The 17,700-nt window shown below is 45.8% G+C and overlaps 1 protein-coding gene across 1 annotated transcript in view; it reads left to right on the top strand.

Moving 5' to 3' along the window:
- Nucleotides 1-17,700, top strand: part of SEMA5A (semaphorin 5A) — a 411,791-nt gene that overhangs the window by 352,728 nt on the left and 41,363 nt on the right. Inside the window, 3 exon segments of the mRNA XM_006915860.3 lie at nucleotides 1-48; nucleotides 2,907-3,050; nucleotides 12,754-12,901. The exon segment at nucleotides 1-48 is cut by the window's left edge and continues 15 nt beyond it. Coding sequence (XP_006915922.1) covers nucleotides 1-48; nucleotides 2,907-3,050; nucleotides 12,754-12,901 — 340 coding nt within the window.

The following is a 17,700-nucleotide window of genomic DNA, read 5'->3' as shown; positions in this document are numbered from 1 at the left end:
CGGCTGGCAGTGCGAGGGCCCCCGCATGGAGATCGCCAACTGTTCCAGGTGCGTGGCTCCAGCTCCCAGGGTCCGGGGGTGGGTGGGGGGTCGGAGGGGACGTTCACTGTAACCCAGACTGCAGAGGAGTCTGGGGAATCATGTGCCACACAGCTCTTCCCATTCGAGAAAAAGACAGGGACCCTGCACGTCAAACTGCATGATCTATGGAAGGAGATTTTAAACTCTAGATTATAAATCTTAACTTCTTCCTAGGTTCCTCATTCGATTAGGAAAAATTATGCTAAATGCACAATATTATTGGCTTGTTTCTGGGGCAACATCCATTTTGGGTGCAATCCCTTTCTGGAATCTATGGACAGATAGCCCCTTACTAACAGAACTCAGAGCATCAGTTGTGCCCTGGCACAGCCCACTGGGCCGTTCACAGCTGTCTCTTTGTTTTGACAATGTCGTTAGAAGTGAAAGATACAGGCATACCCTTCCTCCTGACCTCGCCATTAGGTGGTTCCTGAGAATGAAAGCAAGTCTCAGGCCAAATTTAGGCCCACGCACAAAACCGTGACACAGCCTGATCTTGTAAATGTTGGCGTCCCGGCTCCCTGTCATCGTAGACATGCTGAAATTACTACACACGTGAGTGGCTCACATAAAGCAGACGGGATGCCCCTGGCAGCCGATCAGCCAACCTTCTAGTCCGACCAGGGAAAGCATCTTCTGTGATCACGAAGGAGAGCCCCCAGCAGCCCATCTACCCTTGGACGCCAGTAAATCCATCAACCAAAAATTACCCTGACAGCCCCCATACTGACGTGGCACATTACAGAAGGAGCGTGCAGTGTTTGAAGCAGCTGCTTCTGCAGTGCAAGCACCAACACCGGATAGTTTGGGTAGTTTGAGAAGCTAACCACCTACTCCTGGAATCGATTCTCCTGGGTCTGTAAAGCACAGATCTGGGGTCGTAACCAAAGCTTATGTGTCCACACATGTCCACAGCTCTCAATGGCAATGTTTGTCCTTGGACGTTGGGCTTTCTGAAGCAGTGTGGTCCTCACAGCTCACCGGCCCCCTAAAAGAATGTTAATACACTAGATGCCTCCTCAAATACCTAATTTTTTTATCAAAAGTTTTAATATTTGCAGAGATATAATTCCTATTATATCACTATTTAAGTGTGTAAATGAAACCTAAATTCCATAGTGATTGGATAGCTACCTTCTCATTTTAAGATTGACGAGCGGACTCTAATAATCAGAAATCTTCTGTTTCTCCTTATTTCTTTCTATTTTATTCTTTTCTAATCCCTTATAGAATCTTATCCTAATATATTATGTTTTTATGTTCGAAAGTCTTATATTGGTCACCCTATCATACTTTCATGTAACTATCACAAAAACAGATTATGTAAATGGATTAAAAAAACTTTTATTTCTGATAATCATTAAGCTTTATATCTTAAATACGTATTCCAAAAATTAGCACATAACCTAAATAGCATTAATATTACACATTTTTGACAAATAACGATTTAACATAAAAAAACAAGAACGTATTGGAAATTCATTCCTTAATGAAATTGTTTTTAATTCCCAATCACTGTTCTTATCCAGGCAGAAATGCAACTTCTCGCCTGAACTGGGCAGGGCTTAGCATCGATTCCATTCTTATGTTTTATTTTCCTAGTTCTAAGTGCTAATGGGGGCCATTTACATAAGTAAATGGAATTGTAAGGTCATAACATTATCACTCACTGCTCTGAATTCTTTCCAAGTTGTCCGCCAAAAATATGGTAATCTAACATCAAAGACTGCTTGTAATGCCTTGTGTCAGCTGATGACCTGTTTATGTTGGCCTTCAATTTCTTTGGAAGCAAAACACTGGAAAGTACCTAATCCGAAGACTGAATTTTTTGCTCAGTCAGTACTGGCCAGTACTTCCTCGATTTGTGCAAAGTACTTCGAAGAGCCTTTAAGAAGACTGATCAAAGGACTCTAAATTCAACCTGTTCTTTGCATGCAGGCACCTTGTCTAACCCAATACGCTGAGAAAGTGTTGGAAAATTCAAAACGTTCCTAATGTGATACTTTTTGCGAGTATGATATTTTTGATTATATGCTTTATCTCATCACATCATTTAAATATGTTTTCTCAGTACTTTGGAGGAGCAGGTTAAAGACATTCAATTTACGAAAAGAAATTGTTTTTATAGATCTACCTTATTTTATATATATATATAAAATATATATAAACATATATATAAAATAAGTACATAAGTATTAATAGACATAATTTGCAGTCCTTATTTATACTCTGTATCTTCGTCAAATTGCAAGAAAATAGCCAAGAAGCTGAATTTAAAATATCCTTCCTTCATTTTTAATAAAGTTTGTTTTAAAGCTTTGGACATTACGGTGTTCTTTAGCATTATTTAGCAATCTCAATACCATCGAGGGAATTACTGATTTTCATTGATACTAATAGATTTTAAAAGTAAGCGTTACGTATAGTTGCAGAGGATTATTTTTGTTCAAATGTGGACAAAAGATTATAAAAGCATAAACGAGGTTCAGAGATTCATCTCTAATTGCTTTTCAATAAACTCACGTTATATTTTTTCTAGATTTACACTTTCGTAGCTAAAGCTTCTTCACAGTTTCTAACACAGCCCATTTTGAATTATTGACAGAGCACTGACCACTTGACTCTCACATTTCCTACTTTGACTCTAAAATCAGATGCCTGAGAGAGAAACCTGGCAGGAGTTGAGATTCCCAGGACAGAGCACATCCAGTCCCGCGGCCCCCAGTCAGGGGGTCCACGTGGGCGGGGAGACGCGTGGAGGTGGAGGTGGCGCAGACAGACTCCAAGCCGTTGGTCTCAGCGACCCCGCTGCTTTGTCTCCCCAGGAACGGCGGCTGGACGCCCTGGACCTCCTGGTCGCCCTGCAGCACCACCTGTGGCATCGGCTTCCAGGTGCGGCAGCGGTCCTGCAGCGACCCCACGCCGCGCCACGGCGGCCGCGTGTGCGTGGGGCAGAACCGCGAGGAGAGGTGGGTGCCGCCCCGGCCCGCACCTCCACGCTCACGCTTCCGTCATGCCCGCGTGCTGCGCCCCCGCGCTTTTTGTCGGGGCCCGCGTCTCGATTCCCTCTGCTGGGCCCCCGCGCTTTTCGTCGGGGACCCAGCCTAGCTTCCCTGCCGCGTCCCTTTCTGTTGAGCCGACTCGTCCTCTGCTTTCCCTGCGGTCCTCTGAGTTGGGCCGTGGACAGCACCTCGCGGCGCGCGCGCGCTGGAGCAGCTGAGCGGGTTCCAGGGGAGCTGGACGTCCGTGGCCCGGGGGCACCGCGGTGCTCGGCTCCCCGGACATGCAGCTGTTGTAAGTCTGTTGGAGAAAGATCCTTCTTGTTGAATTCGACCAGATTAGTCTCAAAACCCACAGTTCTCTGCAGGACCTCAGGCCATTCTGGGTCCCCGTGGGAACGGGCCGATGGAGTGGCTTTCGTCTGACGTCGGCAGCTGGAGCGTAGGCGAGAACGCGTTGAAGGTCTGGGTGATGCTTTTGACCAGCACACACTCGGCCACGGACACACGCTCAGGAAGGCGCCTCGCACCGGGGCAGGGCACGCTCTCCCGTGTGTGTTTTAAGCTTTTAGCACATCATGGGGACATTTTCGTTCAGTCTTAGGTTCAGTTTATTGCTTTTTATAGAATCAGACGTTTTGATTTCGGCTTCGTAACATCTACAGTTGTGGTGGTTGACTCTTTCTCGCATATTTACGGTACATTCCCCCGTATGGTCATTGGGAGGATATCCAAGGACGTAAATTTCACATTACTTTCAGGATTCCTATTCTGCCAAATGCACGTGAACTTATTGTATCGGTTCATGTGAAACAAAATGGTTTTCAATATCTTTACAATAAAATGTAGTAAGGCTGGTATCTGATGATATAGATTCACTGGGAGCCTCATAAAAACACGGGATGCAGCTATTTCCTGTAAGTAATATTTATATAGACAAAATCAACGACAGGCTTACTGATAGATAGTTCTCTACTAGTTATTTAAAACAAAACAACCAGAGGAAAGCATTCTTTTCTTTCTCTATTGTGTTCCTGAATCACCAATTAGGATTTCATTCCTTTGGACTCAGAGGGAAATGAAAGATGATTTTTACAAAGCAGGATAAGTCGTTTTTGAAGTAGTTCCGCTAAAATATTTTTGCATGAATCTGGAATTTCTGAGCCAACACCAGTTGAAAAGTAGGAAAGCTGATTATGGGAGAACGGTCTCCCAGCTTTTTCTCAGCCTCGTAAGATTTAAAATCGGTTGGCATTTTTTTAATGCCACGTGACATCACATAATCCAGCCCATTCAGGCAAAGCCGCCTTCAGATGTGTGAAGCCATCCCTCGAATCACGGCATCTCCACTAACTTAATACCTGCTGTCACTTTTCCCCGGCTGAGCAACAGGAAGAGTCTGTTTAACTGTGTGGTTCACAGATAGGTATGTTCAGTAGCCAATTCTGATTGTTCTCGAAGCTTCGCGTTCAGGAGAAGCTCAGGATGGCTAGTGTGTTTGGAGGACTTGCATTTAAACCCTTCATTTTTTACAGAAGAATCCCTGACATGGGCTAGATGAATATTTGGTTGATGAAGGAAATTTGGATTTAAGTCATTAATGAATAGGTGGTAAGAACAGGGCCTAAGTAAGATTTTTGGAAAATCGAAGCCTCCCTATTGAACAGCATTTCTAAGGCATTATCGAAAGGTCAATGAAAACTAGAAAAAGCAAGTACGTAATATCTCTTTCTTGGTCTTCACAAGCAAACATTTCTTAGATTTCTTTGCCACGTTCTGTGGGAATCAGTCCACCTAAGTAACATAGAGGAATAATGTCCGTTACAAATATTTGAGAACTAAACTCAAGATAAAAGGAAACCTGGTTTCCATGGAAAGGTACGAAAGATAGAGAAATAAGCGTACACAGCGATTGCCACTGTCATGTCGGGCTTATTTAAACGCCACCAACCCTAAAGAAGTCCTGAGTGACCACGAGTGAATTAATCGATTCTCGCAAAAATTGTCCTTAAGTTAATGCCAGGATTATAGTTAGTGACTTTTCCTCTGAGAGAAAAATCTCCAATATGTGGAATAATTCAGTGGGAACGTTATTGTAACAAAAATCTCAGAGTATTAATATCACTTTTTCTGAAGTAATAAAGAAAATATCTAACTTATTTTTTGATATGTACTAGAAAAGATGTGGCCACTTTGTTGTTCTGTTCTAAAATCTCCTGGAAAATGATTTTCTAGAGTATCAGGAACTGAGTAGAAACAGTGAGTCCCAAAGAGGCCACCAACAAGGATGAAGCCATGGACCTTTGTGTGAATATTATCAAAATACGAATACCATTATCTGTATTCGTTTTGTCCTGTGGTATAACAAATAGCTCCACAAACGTAGTGGTTTAAAGCACATACATCTATCGTCTCACAGTCTCAGTGGATGAGGAGTTCCAACATGACTTAGTGGGTTCTCTGCTCAGCCAGAGCTGCGGTCTCGTCACAGGCTCTCCTGGGGAAGGGTTGACTTCCAAGACCATGAGGTTGTTGTCACTCAGCTCCTTCTGAGGAGGATCTCTTTCACACTGACGATCTCAGTCTCTCACTGAGATTTCCTTGTTTCTTGCCAAATGAACTTTCCCGTCATGGTCACTTGCTTCCTTAAATCTTGCAGAGAAGAGTGTCCCCTTGCAAGATGGACATGACATTCTTAAATAATGTCATCACGAAGTGACATGCCATCACCTTGGCATATTCCCTTGGTTAGGAGTAAGCCACAGGCCCTGTCTACACTCAAGAGGGTGGCATGACACAGGGTATGGAGACTAGGAGGCCGGGGTCCTTGGGGTCAGCGGGGTCACCATAGAGCATCTGCTGTAGTCGGTCTGTTATCTGTCCCTCGGTCATCCGCATCCCTTCCACGTGCAAAATGCATTTCTCCCGCTCTCAAAGTCCCCACAAGTTTTATGCCATTAAATCGTCTCCCCAGATTCCAGAACCTCACGGGAGTCGAGCCCAAATGTGAGTGAGGCCCTCCAGATGTGGTTTCTCTCAGTCCGTCAACCTCTACAATGAGACGAGTCATATGCCACCAACACACCCAACCTGCAGTGGTGGGACAGGCAGAGGGTGCCAGCCCCAGACATTTCCGTTGAAAAGGGGGAAGATGGGAAGCACAGAGGAACCACTCACTCACTGCTCCACGGAAATTCTGAAGTCTAGCCAGCCAGGCGCCGGTGCGTGATTAGGTTTCGAGGCCTGAGCATAATTCTCCGTGGTTCTTCGCTCTGCCTTCCGGGCTCAGTTCTGCTTCCTGAATCTTCCTTCCTTTTTCTCGAAAGGTGGTATGTGCCGGCTGCTGAGTGCTTTCATCCACCTGCTTCCTGCCCGCAGCATCTTGGATGCCCAGCAGCCTCACTTCAGTTGTCCAAGCTGAAATAAACTCAAGCTTTTTGCTGAAGTAAACTCTGTGGGTCTTCCATGAATCTCCGTTGTGTTTACTTCACTAAACAAACCGGCGCCCACGAGTCATTCTGAGATAGCCCTTCTCTGCGCGGGGTCTTGCTCCGTTGGCTGTATCTTGCTTGCGATCGAGAGGATCTGTAAGGCACGCCCTGCTCTGGACCTCATCAAGGGACCCTTTGTGTGACTGAATACTACCCTGATCCTTCCATCCTTCTGAAATTTTAACAGAAGGCGGTGCGGTCACATCCTCAGCTTTTCACTCTGTGTCGACCATTCCTGACAGTGCTCAGGAACTAGTTCTTCATTGTAGCATCTTTTGCCAGCAGGAGAGGCTCAGAATGTCTAACACGATTCAGTCCCGGTTCCTTCTGTTTAATAGTTCTTTCCTCGATTTGTTTTTTCTGCCTACATAACAATAAGCAGCAAGAAGAAAGCAGGCAGCACCTCCTACCCTTCACCTATAAATTTCCTTAACTATATAGAGTGCTTCACACTGCTGGTGTTTCGTAAAACACTAGCGACAATTTGGGGAGCTTCGTGCCTTGCAGAACAAGGCTCTTTCTTCTTCCAGCTTCCCATAATATGCTCTTATTTCATTTTTTAGTTGTTTTTTTTTTTTTCATTGAGATAAAATACACTTAACATAAAATTTGCCATGTCGCCATTTTAGGCGTGCGGTTCAGGGACATCGATGGCATCCCCAGTATTGTGGGACCACAGCCGCTGTATCCCCAAACGTTCTCATCACCCCAAACAGAAATCCTGTAACCACTGAGCAGTAACGCCTCTCTTCGCCTTCCTTCTAGCCGTTGGTAACCTCGAGCCTACGTCCTAGCGCTGCGAATGCCCGCCCGAGATATTGAATAGAAGTAGAATCAAGATATTGAATAGAAGTAGAATCACGCAGCGTTGGCTCTTGCATCTGGCTTCTTTCACTTAGCATAATGTTCTCAAGGTTCACCCCTGTCGTAGCACATGTTGGAACTGCCTGGCTTCTTTCACTTAGCATAATGTTTTCAAGGGTGAACCCTTGAAAACATTATAGAACTTCCTTCTTTGTTTTAAAGCTAAATAACATTTGACTGTGGCCACACCGTACCGTATTTATCCATTTATCCATCAATTGATGTTTGAGTGATTTCCACCTTTTGCCTGTTGTGGATGATGCTGCAGTGAACACTGGTGTGCGAGTCTCTGTTTAAGTCCCTGTTTCATGTCTTTTGTGTACATACCTAGGAGCTGGACTGCCGGGTCATGCGCTAGTTCCATGCTTAGAGTTTTGAGGATCTGCCAAAGTGTTTTCCTCGGTGGCCGCCCCATTTTGCATGCACACCAGCAAAGCACAAGGATTGTAATTTCTCCTCATCCTCGCCAACAATATTTATTACTTTATTTTTTTATAGCCTTCCTAGTAGGTGTACAGTGGACCTCATCGTGGTTTTAACTTGCATTTTCCTAAGGAGTAATGATGTTGAGCATCTTCTCATGTGCTTTCTGGCCATCTGTGTATCTTTCTCTGGAAACATCTATTCAAGCCCTTTGTCCGTTTTCCAATCGGATTCGTTTTATCGTTGTTGAGTTTTAATTTTTTATGCTATTTCCTTCTAAATCCTCATTAGTAGCATCCTCAAAATCTAGATTTATACTAACAGTCTGTTCAAGGTGAATTAGGTTTTTCTACGATGGTCCTCGAAATTCTACTTGCTTCTACCCATTCCCTGGTCCCGAAGCCACTTTCACGTGTTAAGGTATTTCTTACAGCAGGACCACACGTGTAGGTACCAAAATCTGTTCCACTGGTTATTACATAATCATGTGACCACAGACGCAGTTGCCTAAGTCCCCACATGGCCATTGGCTCACAGTTTCTATGGGCTCGTAGCCTGGACGCAGTTTACCTGGGTCCTTTGCTTCAGGATCTCACGAGGTGGCAGCCAAGCTGTGGATCATGGCACTGGCCCCATCTGAAGCCGGACTGGAGAAGGGTCTGCTTCCCAAATCCTATGGTAGTCAGCAGCATTCCGTTCCTCATGTGCTGGCGGACCGAGGCCGTGAGCCAGAAGCCACCCTCTATTCCTTGCCGGCTGGGCCGTTCAGCCTCGTCACTTGCTTCCCGAAAGCCAGCAAAGGAGAGTTTTCTTGAAAGAAGGGCATGGCGATCTTATGTAACGTAATCATGGAAGTGATATCTTGTCATCCTCGCCGTCTTCTGTTAGGAACAAGCCACAGATCCTCCAACGCTGAATGGGAGGGGATTACACTGGGTGAATTCCATGAGGTGGGGGTCATGGGGACCACATTAGAGTTAAGAGTCACAGGAATGAGTGGGAATATTATAGAATTGCTCTTTGTCTTTGGAGGGGGGAGGGAGGCGGGGGGCATGTTCACTTAATTCTGCAGGGAGCCAAAGCTATGCTTTTTGCACGTCATCGCACTCCCAATGGGCTCTCTTAGCTTCCTCTTGAGGTAAAAAATAACATTATGGTGGACTCAATGTACGTACAGTTTCTCTGGCGCCATGAAAGATTCCATTATTTCGGTATGGCCCAGCAAAGGGACAATGACTTAGGGAGAACCAAGGAGAAGATAGTTCTGACAGGGCTCTGGCTGGTTCGGGCTAACAGAGGCTGCGGTGAGCAGCTCTCGTGGAGCTAACCAGAACAGGACACAATTTAGAGCGCAAAGAAATACGAAAAAAGACATGATGCCGTGTTGAGAACCTAGTCTCTCCGGGATTCTGAAAGGCAGTCCTTTCCACAGAGACTAGGTTTGCGGAAAAATAAATAATTATGGAGAAATATTGCTGGGTTATTAACTAACTTTTAAATGGAAAATGAGAATGAGCAGTCATGGGCAAAATTAAAGACTTAATTTTTAATGCATCATGAAACCCATCTGTGACTTTCTGTGCTTTAAGATATTAGCGATCCAAGAGAGCCCATAAAATTTCAAAAATGTTTAGCTTGTTATTTGGGAAAAAACCAGCTGCAGTGAGGATTCAACAGCAGGCCCACTGTGTGAGTATCTTATCCGTAGATTAATATAAAAATCCTCGAACAAGCAGAGTTGCCAAGGTAACTAACCAACTTCCAATTTCCACTTTGTGTGTGTGTCAGCAGGAAGAGCAGTTTCAGAGGAGGTGCTTCCCTCAGGGCCTCGTGTTAGTTGGGGTGAGAGAGGAAGGGGCCAGCGGGACATTACTTCCTTGAAATTGCAGACAATCAGAGTTAGGGGCTTGCAAGGGCTTGGCCTCTGAGCTGGATCTGTGAGTGAAAGCCCAGGTGACGTAAAGGGACAGAGCCAGCCTCACGACCTCTGCTTCCCTTCCGACCTCTCTTGCAGAGGGGGACATGCACATATCCTGGTGTGGCTTTTTTTCCCAGAACTACTGTAGAGAGTAAAAGCGAGAAAAGGAAAGCAGGTTGTGGACAAACTTACACAGCCAAACAGGAAGCCGGTGAACACCGGTTGAAAGTTCCGTGCTTCGCGCAGCCTTCGGGGTCTCCGGAAGCCGGTTGTTCCCTGTAATAACATGGGGAGCATTTTCAGAGCTGGCCTGCTGCGGACGAACGTGGGGACATTTCATGCACCATGATTTATTTCGCTTTGGGGAAACGATAGCTCAGTTACTGTGCTTCTTATGAAAAGTGAAAGGCCTTCTATTTCCTTCACTCTCTCTACCCTTTTATTGTTTGTTTGTTTGTTTGCTTGTGTTTTTGAAAGCTGAAATTAGAGCCAAGGCTTCTGGGACGTCCACACCTTGGCAACGTCGGCGGATAGGCTTTTCATCAGGGAGTCGTTGTCTGCTGTCTTGCCACCCACAGTGAGAGAGAAGCTGCATGGGGAGACTTTGAATTAAAGGCTGACAGTTCTGATGTTCTTAGTTTCCTTCTTCCAAATGTGTTCTCAAAACAAGTGACGGTGCCCCTCGGAACAGCCCAGGCACCAGCACGTGTCAGTCGTCGCTAAGCCATCGGGATTTTTACTTCCCGTAACTCTACAGGGTTGCACGTTTGCTCATCACGTCCCTTTGATCCGTCACGCCCTCAGTGTCGTTTTGGCTCTCGTATCTAGAGGCCACACCGTCTTCACTCGGAGGCCCTTCTCTTCCCTCCTGGCCGTGGCCCTGAACTGCGACCTGGGCCCTGTGAGACCGTCCGTGACTTCTTAGGGAAACCTAAGGTGTCTTTTTTGTCTCAAAAATGGAAACGATGAAGAAGAGTGATGACTATTCTTTTATGTGAAAGTTTAGAGAAACGAGATCATCTGCCTCCCTGGTTCCTGACTTCCTTCTGCCAGGACATCTTGACCCTCCCGTGTGAGGGTTTCTCGGTACAGTCACACAGCTGCCATATCTTATTCCCACTGTACCAAACCCCATGCGCATTCTTCTCTCTTCCTTGTCTTGCTTGTCTACCTTAGAATATCTCTTTCTCGGCTTGTTGTAGCCAGAGACTCCGGGCTGGTATCTGCTCCATCAGCGCTTCTGCTGGGGCCCCACCTGGCTTTGGAGACCCAGACCCCATGCTCAAGCAGGGAGCGGTCCTCAAATCTCAGGGCTTCGGTCCTCCGCTGGGCTGAGCCACCAACCCCTGGAGACCAGTGTCCACGGTCTGACTCAGACGGTGCTATTTTGTCGCTGAAGCTCTGTGGGATTTTCTCGATTCTTTGTAAAGAAAATTCAAGTTCTTCCACCCTGTTCATAAAGATAAACCCTTCCACTTCCTGTCACCTTTTTCTGTTCTCTTGTCCTCGATCCGCTGTCTTACTTCACTCTTCCCATTTCCACCTTCCGTTCTTTTCCAGAATGTCAGCCAATACTCCACATGCCTCATTCTATTGCTTCCCTTCAGCTCGGCCTGGCTTTTCACTTTTCGTTGCTGTACCTGTTCCGAAGCCTTCACGTTTTCCCGGGATTTCCCTGGTTTGATGGAAAACCCATTGAATGGGATCAGCGTTGGCTGTCGGGAAACCGTGCTCCCCAAATTGCTCTTCCTGGTTTCTGGAAACCGGCTCCTGTGTGCGTCTATTTTCTGCCTTCGAGGTGGTGCTTTCGGTCCTGCGCGTCTCGGGCGTGAGTCCCTTTCCTGACATTCATCTGGGGGCGTAAACATCGGTGACCAGAAGCACCCTTCACCACGCCCTTTGCACGGAGCGCTGCAGGATGTTCGTTAATGGCGATGGCATTAAAGGTGGCTGACAGCCTCGCCGACAGGATCCTCCGCCTCCTGCTTCTGAAGGCAGATGGTCCAGGGACATCAAAACCTTGTATTCTAGTGTCCCCTAGAAACGGAAGTTGTGCTTAGCGGATAGACCGTTTCGTTTCAGCAGTCCTTCAAGTCGTCATACGTGTCTCATTAAATTTGGTCATACTCAGAGCAGCATCTTCCTCCCTAGGAGCTGGAACCGGAGCATGCCAGGCTATTTCTTGCTTTTGTTTGTTTCTCTCACTTTGCTTCATTCCACTCGCAGTATTAAAAACAGGAGAAATGTGACTCATTTACGGCTTAAGAAGGCCTCGTATATTCGGCTAAAAGTTGGCAATGGGAATGTTTATGCAGAAGTATAGAAGTATACTCAGTCACTAAAAATAGGACTAGTAGTTGCAAATAGTAATTCAACTCTTTCTAGATAAGGGGTGGTCTCTTAAAGTCCGTGGACGTCACTCTGGCAGTCCATGAATAAATTTAAAAATGCAATAACCTAAGCAGGTTATTGCATGAAGCTTTATTTTAAAATCAGACTTTAACTTTTCTTCGACTTATTATATTAATAGGATTATGAGCCTTATTTGATTCACAGATAAGAAATGAAATCCAAATACTTTTGCTGCTGTCATATTCATCTGTCTTTCAAAGTTTATGTTTAGAAGATGCATGTTCTATACAGATGTTTTTCTATATGCTCCCCGGTTTGCATATCTATTAAAAAAGGGTTTTGTTTTGTTTGTTTCTCCTTTAATTGGCTGCACAGGAAGATCCATCCCGCATTGTGAGTTTAGCGTTTTCTTCACTGCGTCCCGCGCATCCCATTGTCTGTGCCCACGCAGCATGGCCAGCGCCGCATCTGCCTCCTTCACCGTGCAACCACGTCAAACACACAAAGCCCGTCCCGCGAGCATGCCCATGTGCTCAGCATCTGGTGCGGGACGCCGCAGCGTGGAAGGGCTGTGGCCTCGCGCCGCACTGACCGCTTTCCTTTCCTCTCGGCTTCCCCCTTACAGATACTGCAATGAGCATCTGCTATGCCCCCCGCACGTGTTCTGGACAGGCTGGGGTCCCTGGGAGCGGTGCACGGCCCAGTGCGGGGGCGGCATTCAAGCGCGCCGCAGGACCTGCGAGAACGGGCCGGACTGCGTGGGCTGCAACGTGGTGAGTAGAGTCCACCTCACGCCCAGCCCCCAGCCCGGAGCGGGGAGGGCGCAGTCAGCGCGCAGTGGATGTTTTCATACCTGGCTGCGCTGAGCACACGAGATACGGGATGCACTGCAAGCGTTAACTGCCCTCAAACACTGGATGCTCTGCACACACCGGAGCACTTTGCACACCGGACTCTGCACACATCGGACACTCTGCGCACACTGGGGACTCTGCACACACCTGATGCTCTGTACACCGGGCACTCTGCACACACCGGGGACTCTTCATACACGATATGTGTAAACATTAAATGCTCCGCACACACTAGATGATAAGCGTTAACTGCCCTCAAACACTGGATGCTCTGCTCACACCGGGGACTCTTCACACACGATATTTGTAAACATTAAATGCTGTGCACACACTAGATGGTCTACACCCAGTACATGCTCTACGGGTAATGAGTGCTCTGTAAACATGGCATGACCTGGCAGTGGATGCTCTGTACATAGGAGATGCTCTGCCAACATTAGATTCTCGGTGGACTCTAGGTGCTTTGCAAAAACACTAAATGCTCTGGAAACGTGGCGTGTCTAGGCACCGGCTTCTCTGCGCACACTGGATGCTGTGAAACACTTTCGTTTTTCTGGTTGATAACAATGTTTGAAGGAAATATTGGAAATTCGGAGTATCCTGGAAGCTTCTGGAATTAAATATCCATATATGGTACACGCAACCCCTGGAGTTTTTCAGTTCCCATTTCTGAGCTATGACAAAAGCTTCTGCCGGCTTAACGCCGGTCACTGAATTTGGTTTGGGGACATGGGACAAGGTCCCCATACGCAGCCCACACCGAGGCACAAAACACAGGAGCAGAGACGCTGAGGGGTGAGAAGCTTTCTGGGGCCGCTGTGGGAGCTCGCGGTGCCATTCAGAGGGAATGAGGGACAACTTCCGGTTTCTTTTGCTTCTGCCTTAGCAGGTCATCTTTTCTTTAACCCTTTAAACCCTCGCAAAAAATTCCTCTTGTGCGAGCACCTTCCCAAGGGCGGATGGCTGCTCCTCCTGCAGCATCTGTCAGGATGACTGAGCCCCGAAGGCCGCTGGGCTCGCACCTTGTTCGCAGCTCCCTGGTGCTGGCACCGCAGAGGAGATGCAGACACGGGGGATGCAGAGACCCGGGATGCAGAGACGGGGGATGCAGAGGAGACCGTAGGGATGTTTGGGGAGAAGTTCGCGAGAAAAGCTCTGGCCTGGCCTCCTTCCCCACTGATCTTTCCTGCTGGTCTTTGCAGCATTTTGGTTACTCGGTTGGTGAGGCTGAGTGATGTTTTTGTGCTGCTGCAAATCTTGTTTTTCGTGAGATGCAAAATCCACATGCCCCAGACAGCCTAGGGGAATTCAGAGAGAGAGGAAGAGGATCGTGAGATGCTTTGTCAGATATTACACCAGCCCAAGGAGACCTCCGTTATTGGGATCTGCAATTAGATTTCCTCCCCCTTTGTGCTGGGAGATATTGCAGTCACTTTAACAGAAGCCGTTACTGATTACAGAGACACTCCTTTCCAGGTCAGCATGAACTAAATTTCAGCCCTGAAAAATCTGTGTCCATTTTGCGATGGTCTATGTATTGATATTTCAGGAGCTGAAATTTAGAATTATTTGCTAAAATGTGATGGGTAAATCTATGAACAGTCACTTGTTCTAGGAAAAGAATTCAAGTGTGGTAGCTTTCTTTATTCTTTGCTGAATCTCTGATTTCCTATTTCCGAGGGGTGGGTGTGTGAGCCTGGGGTCTCCACGCCCATTCAGGGTTTGTCTCATCTGCTGGGGAACCACAAAGATGGATGGACGAGCTGACCTAATGCTTTAGTTCTAAAACTTTGCAATGCAAAAAACTCAGAACACATTTCAAGTCATTCATTTTCTTATCGCAAATGGACTTCAGTAATTACATTTTAAAACAGTTTAATGAAAGAAGAAATATATTAAAGGAGAGTGTAGTATATCTCCAGTGTAATGTGTGTGCATCTGTGTGGGTACGTGTGCGTGTGTATGAGAGAGAGAGACACCTGATTATAAATGCAAAAGTTGAATGTCTTCCCAGAATGTCAGTGTATTTATTGCTTTATTTATGTCCAATTTTAGAGAATGATGGTTTGTGAAACAAATATAACATCAGTTTTCAAATCTAGAAAAATGTTATGCAAGTCTCCAATGAGTCCAATGTCGGTCCTCGGATATTTTAGTTGTTTGGTTTGGTTTTTGTCTTTCCCTCCGAAGTCAACCTACTGGCCGTGTACCTCCAGGAAGGAGTGATGGTGGCAGAATGGAGCAACCTAACCCTTTGATTGTAGAAGCACAACCTTCTTTTTCCTTCCTGTGGCTTTTCCCATTTATTCCAATTTCTGTCTTTCCTAAGATAAGAATGCCAGCCCATGCCCATGAGGACTATAAGCAGGATGGCGGAGGAGCTTGGTTTCTTTGGATTGCTTAGACAAATGTATCCTATCAATTAAATTCCTAAGAAGTTCACTTAAAAATAATTGCCGTTTAAAGAAATACGTTGATTTTCATATGCCGGCTGCAGTTTATAAATCTTTGGCCACAAAATATGTTTATTTTTGATGGAGGTTTTTTATCAAGATAGTATCTGTGAGTGTAGGTAATTTATTGGTTTTGGAGTCACGAAGTTGATTATCTGCTTCCCAATATCTGGCTAGATGACAAGTCAGTGGCTCTTTCTGAATCTCCTCCTCTAAGAAGGGGTGACGGTCTCTTCCTCCCTCCCATAACTGTGCTAAGTGTCAAATGTGGTGACGTTTGTGAAGTTCTGGCAGAAGGTCTCACCTTTCCAGCCCCTCACTATGAGTTCACTCTTGCTATTCTCATTTCTTTAATTGTTTTTTTCTGGGCTTCGGCAGTTTCTCCGAACTCAAGCTTATTAAAAAATGACAAGATGCTAATTAGATGTTATTTACACGGTAAAGGATGTGTTTGTGGAAAGTATAAGATCTTGAATTTCCTGAGCACTACACAGCTTAGCAAGAAAGAGAGTTGATTTCAAATTCATGTGTGAGCGGTGTGTAAAAGACTTGAGAATCTTTTCTTACTGCACCATTTTAAAATGGAAGTTTCACAGAAAGATTCTCAAGTTTCACCTTTGAAATTTACATGCCCTGCCCTTGAGCGAATCCCCAGGCCTCGATGTCTATTTCAGTAAGAGGTTTCAGTTCAGAGGGTAAGGATCTTCACTGACATTAGCTTTTCCTGGAACACCCTGCTCTTGAAGTTCCAGATGTCGCTCTCTCGTCAAGATCCTGATTTCCGTTCTTTTGGGTAAATACACAGACGTGAGCTTGCTGGATTAAATGGTAGTTGCATTTTTAATTTTTTGAGGAACCTCCAAGCCGCTTTCCATTGGTAGTTCCATTTTTAATTTTTCGAGGAACCTCCAAGCCGCTTTCCACAGCGGCTGCACCATTTTGCATCCCCATCAACACCCTGCACGGGATCCGGTTTCTCCACATCCGGGGGAATTGAACTTGGGATCTTGAGCTGTCTACACTCACATTCACTGCAGCGCTATTCGCTGTAGCCAAGATGTGGAAACAACCTAATGGCCATCGACAGGTGAATGGATAGAGAAAAGGTGCTGTGGGCATACACCGGAATACTCCTCGGCCTTCGAAAAGAAGAAAATTCTGTGTCATGTGACAACATGAGTTAACCTTGAAGACATTATTCTAAGTGAAATTAGCCAGTCACAGAGAAAGGCAAATACTGCATGATTATACTTATAGGAGACATCTAAAATAGTCCAATTCATAAAGTCAAAGAGTGGAATGGTGCTTGCCAGGGCTGGGTGGAGGGGGGAATAGGGAAATAAAATTTTAGTTAGGCAAGACGAACAAGCTCTAGACTTAGAAATTTAAGAGTGTAGGTCTCATGTCAAATGTTCTTAGTACAAAAAAAAATGTTAAAAATAGGAGTTCCGGACGCTGAAGGCTTAGAGGCCTTGGCGTCTTGGGCTGTGTGGGGAGCCTATTGACACAGAGGGAGGACGCAGGTCACTGTGTGAACCCGAGGCCACCCACTGTCCCCCGTCCTCTGTCTCCCCATGAAGTGTGGGGTGAAGCCCACTGGTGCCCTGGAATCGCCGAGTCTGTGATCCTAGTGTCCCTTCTGTGGACCTTGGTGGCACGTGTGTCCAGCTGACTGAGGGACCACTACCAGAAAACACAAATTTAAATTCAGTTTTGGCTGAAAATTCCAACACGCGAAAGGAAAAAAGACAGAAAATGTTATGCTGCGTCAATAGAATTGCTTCTCAAATTAATGCAGCTCAAGATTTCCTCAAAAGCTTAGCTGATGAGTGATAGAGGAGTTAAAGATGGTGGCAGATACAGCAAAGACAGTTCAAAAGCAGAAGCAGACTTAGTATTGCCAGCACTGTATTTATTTCTGACACATCAGACGCGATATAAGACAGTCGACCAGAAGCTATGATTCACGACGCCAAGCGGGAGCGCGGGCAAGAGCTCTGCTTCGAAAGTTCAAAAAAACCTGATCGCATCAGGCCCTGAGAGGTCGAAGAAAAAAGACATTGATGTCGATACGTGTCGTCAAAGGGATTCTGTGAAGGTTAATTAGAGGTCACATAACACACAAAATTTGTTTGCATCACATAATGGCCCTATAAATAAATTTAGGAGCAAGTGGAACCTGGCAATTGGCAGCTTAAACAGACTGTAACATATGAACACAGAGACAGTGTTGTGACATACCTCATTTTTGTGTAGCATCTCGGA

Source organism: Pteropus alecto, unplaced genomic scaffold (genome assembly GCF_000325575.1).
Source record: "Pteropus alecto unplaced genomic scaffold, ASM32557v1 scaffold66, whole genome shotgun sequence".
Taxonomy (NCBI): domain Eukaryota; kingdom Metazoa; phylum Chordata; class Mammalia; order Chiroptera; family Pteropodidae; genus Pteropus; species Pteropus alecto.
This window is presented reverse-complemented; position numbering and strand designations above follow the sequence as displayed.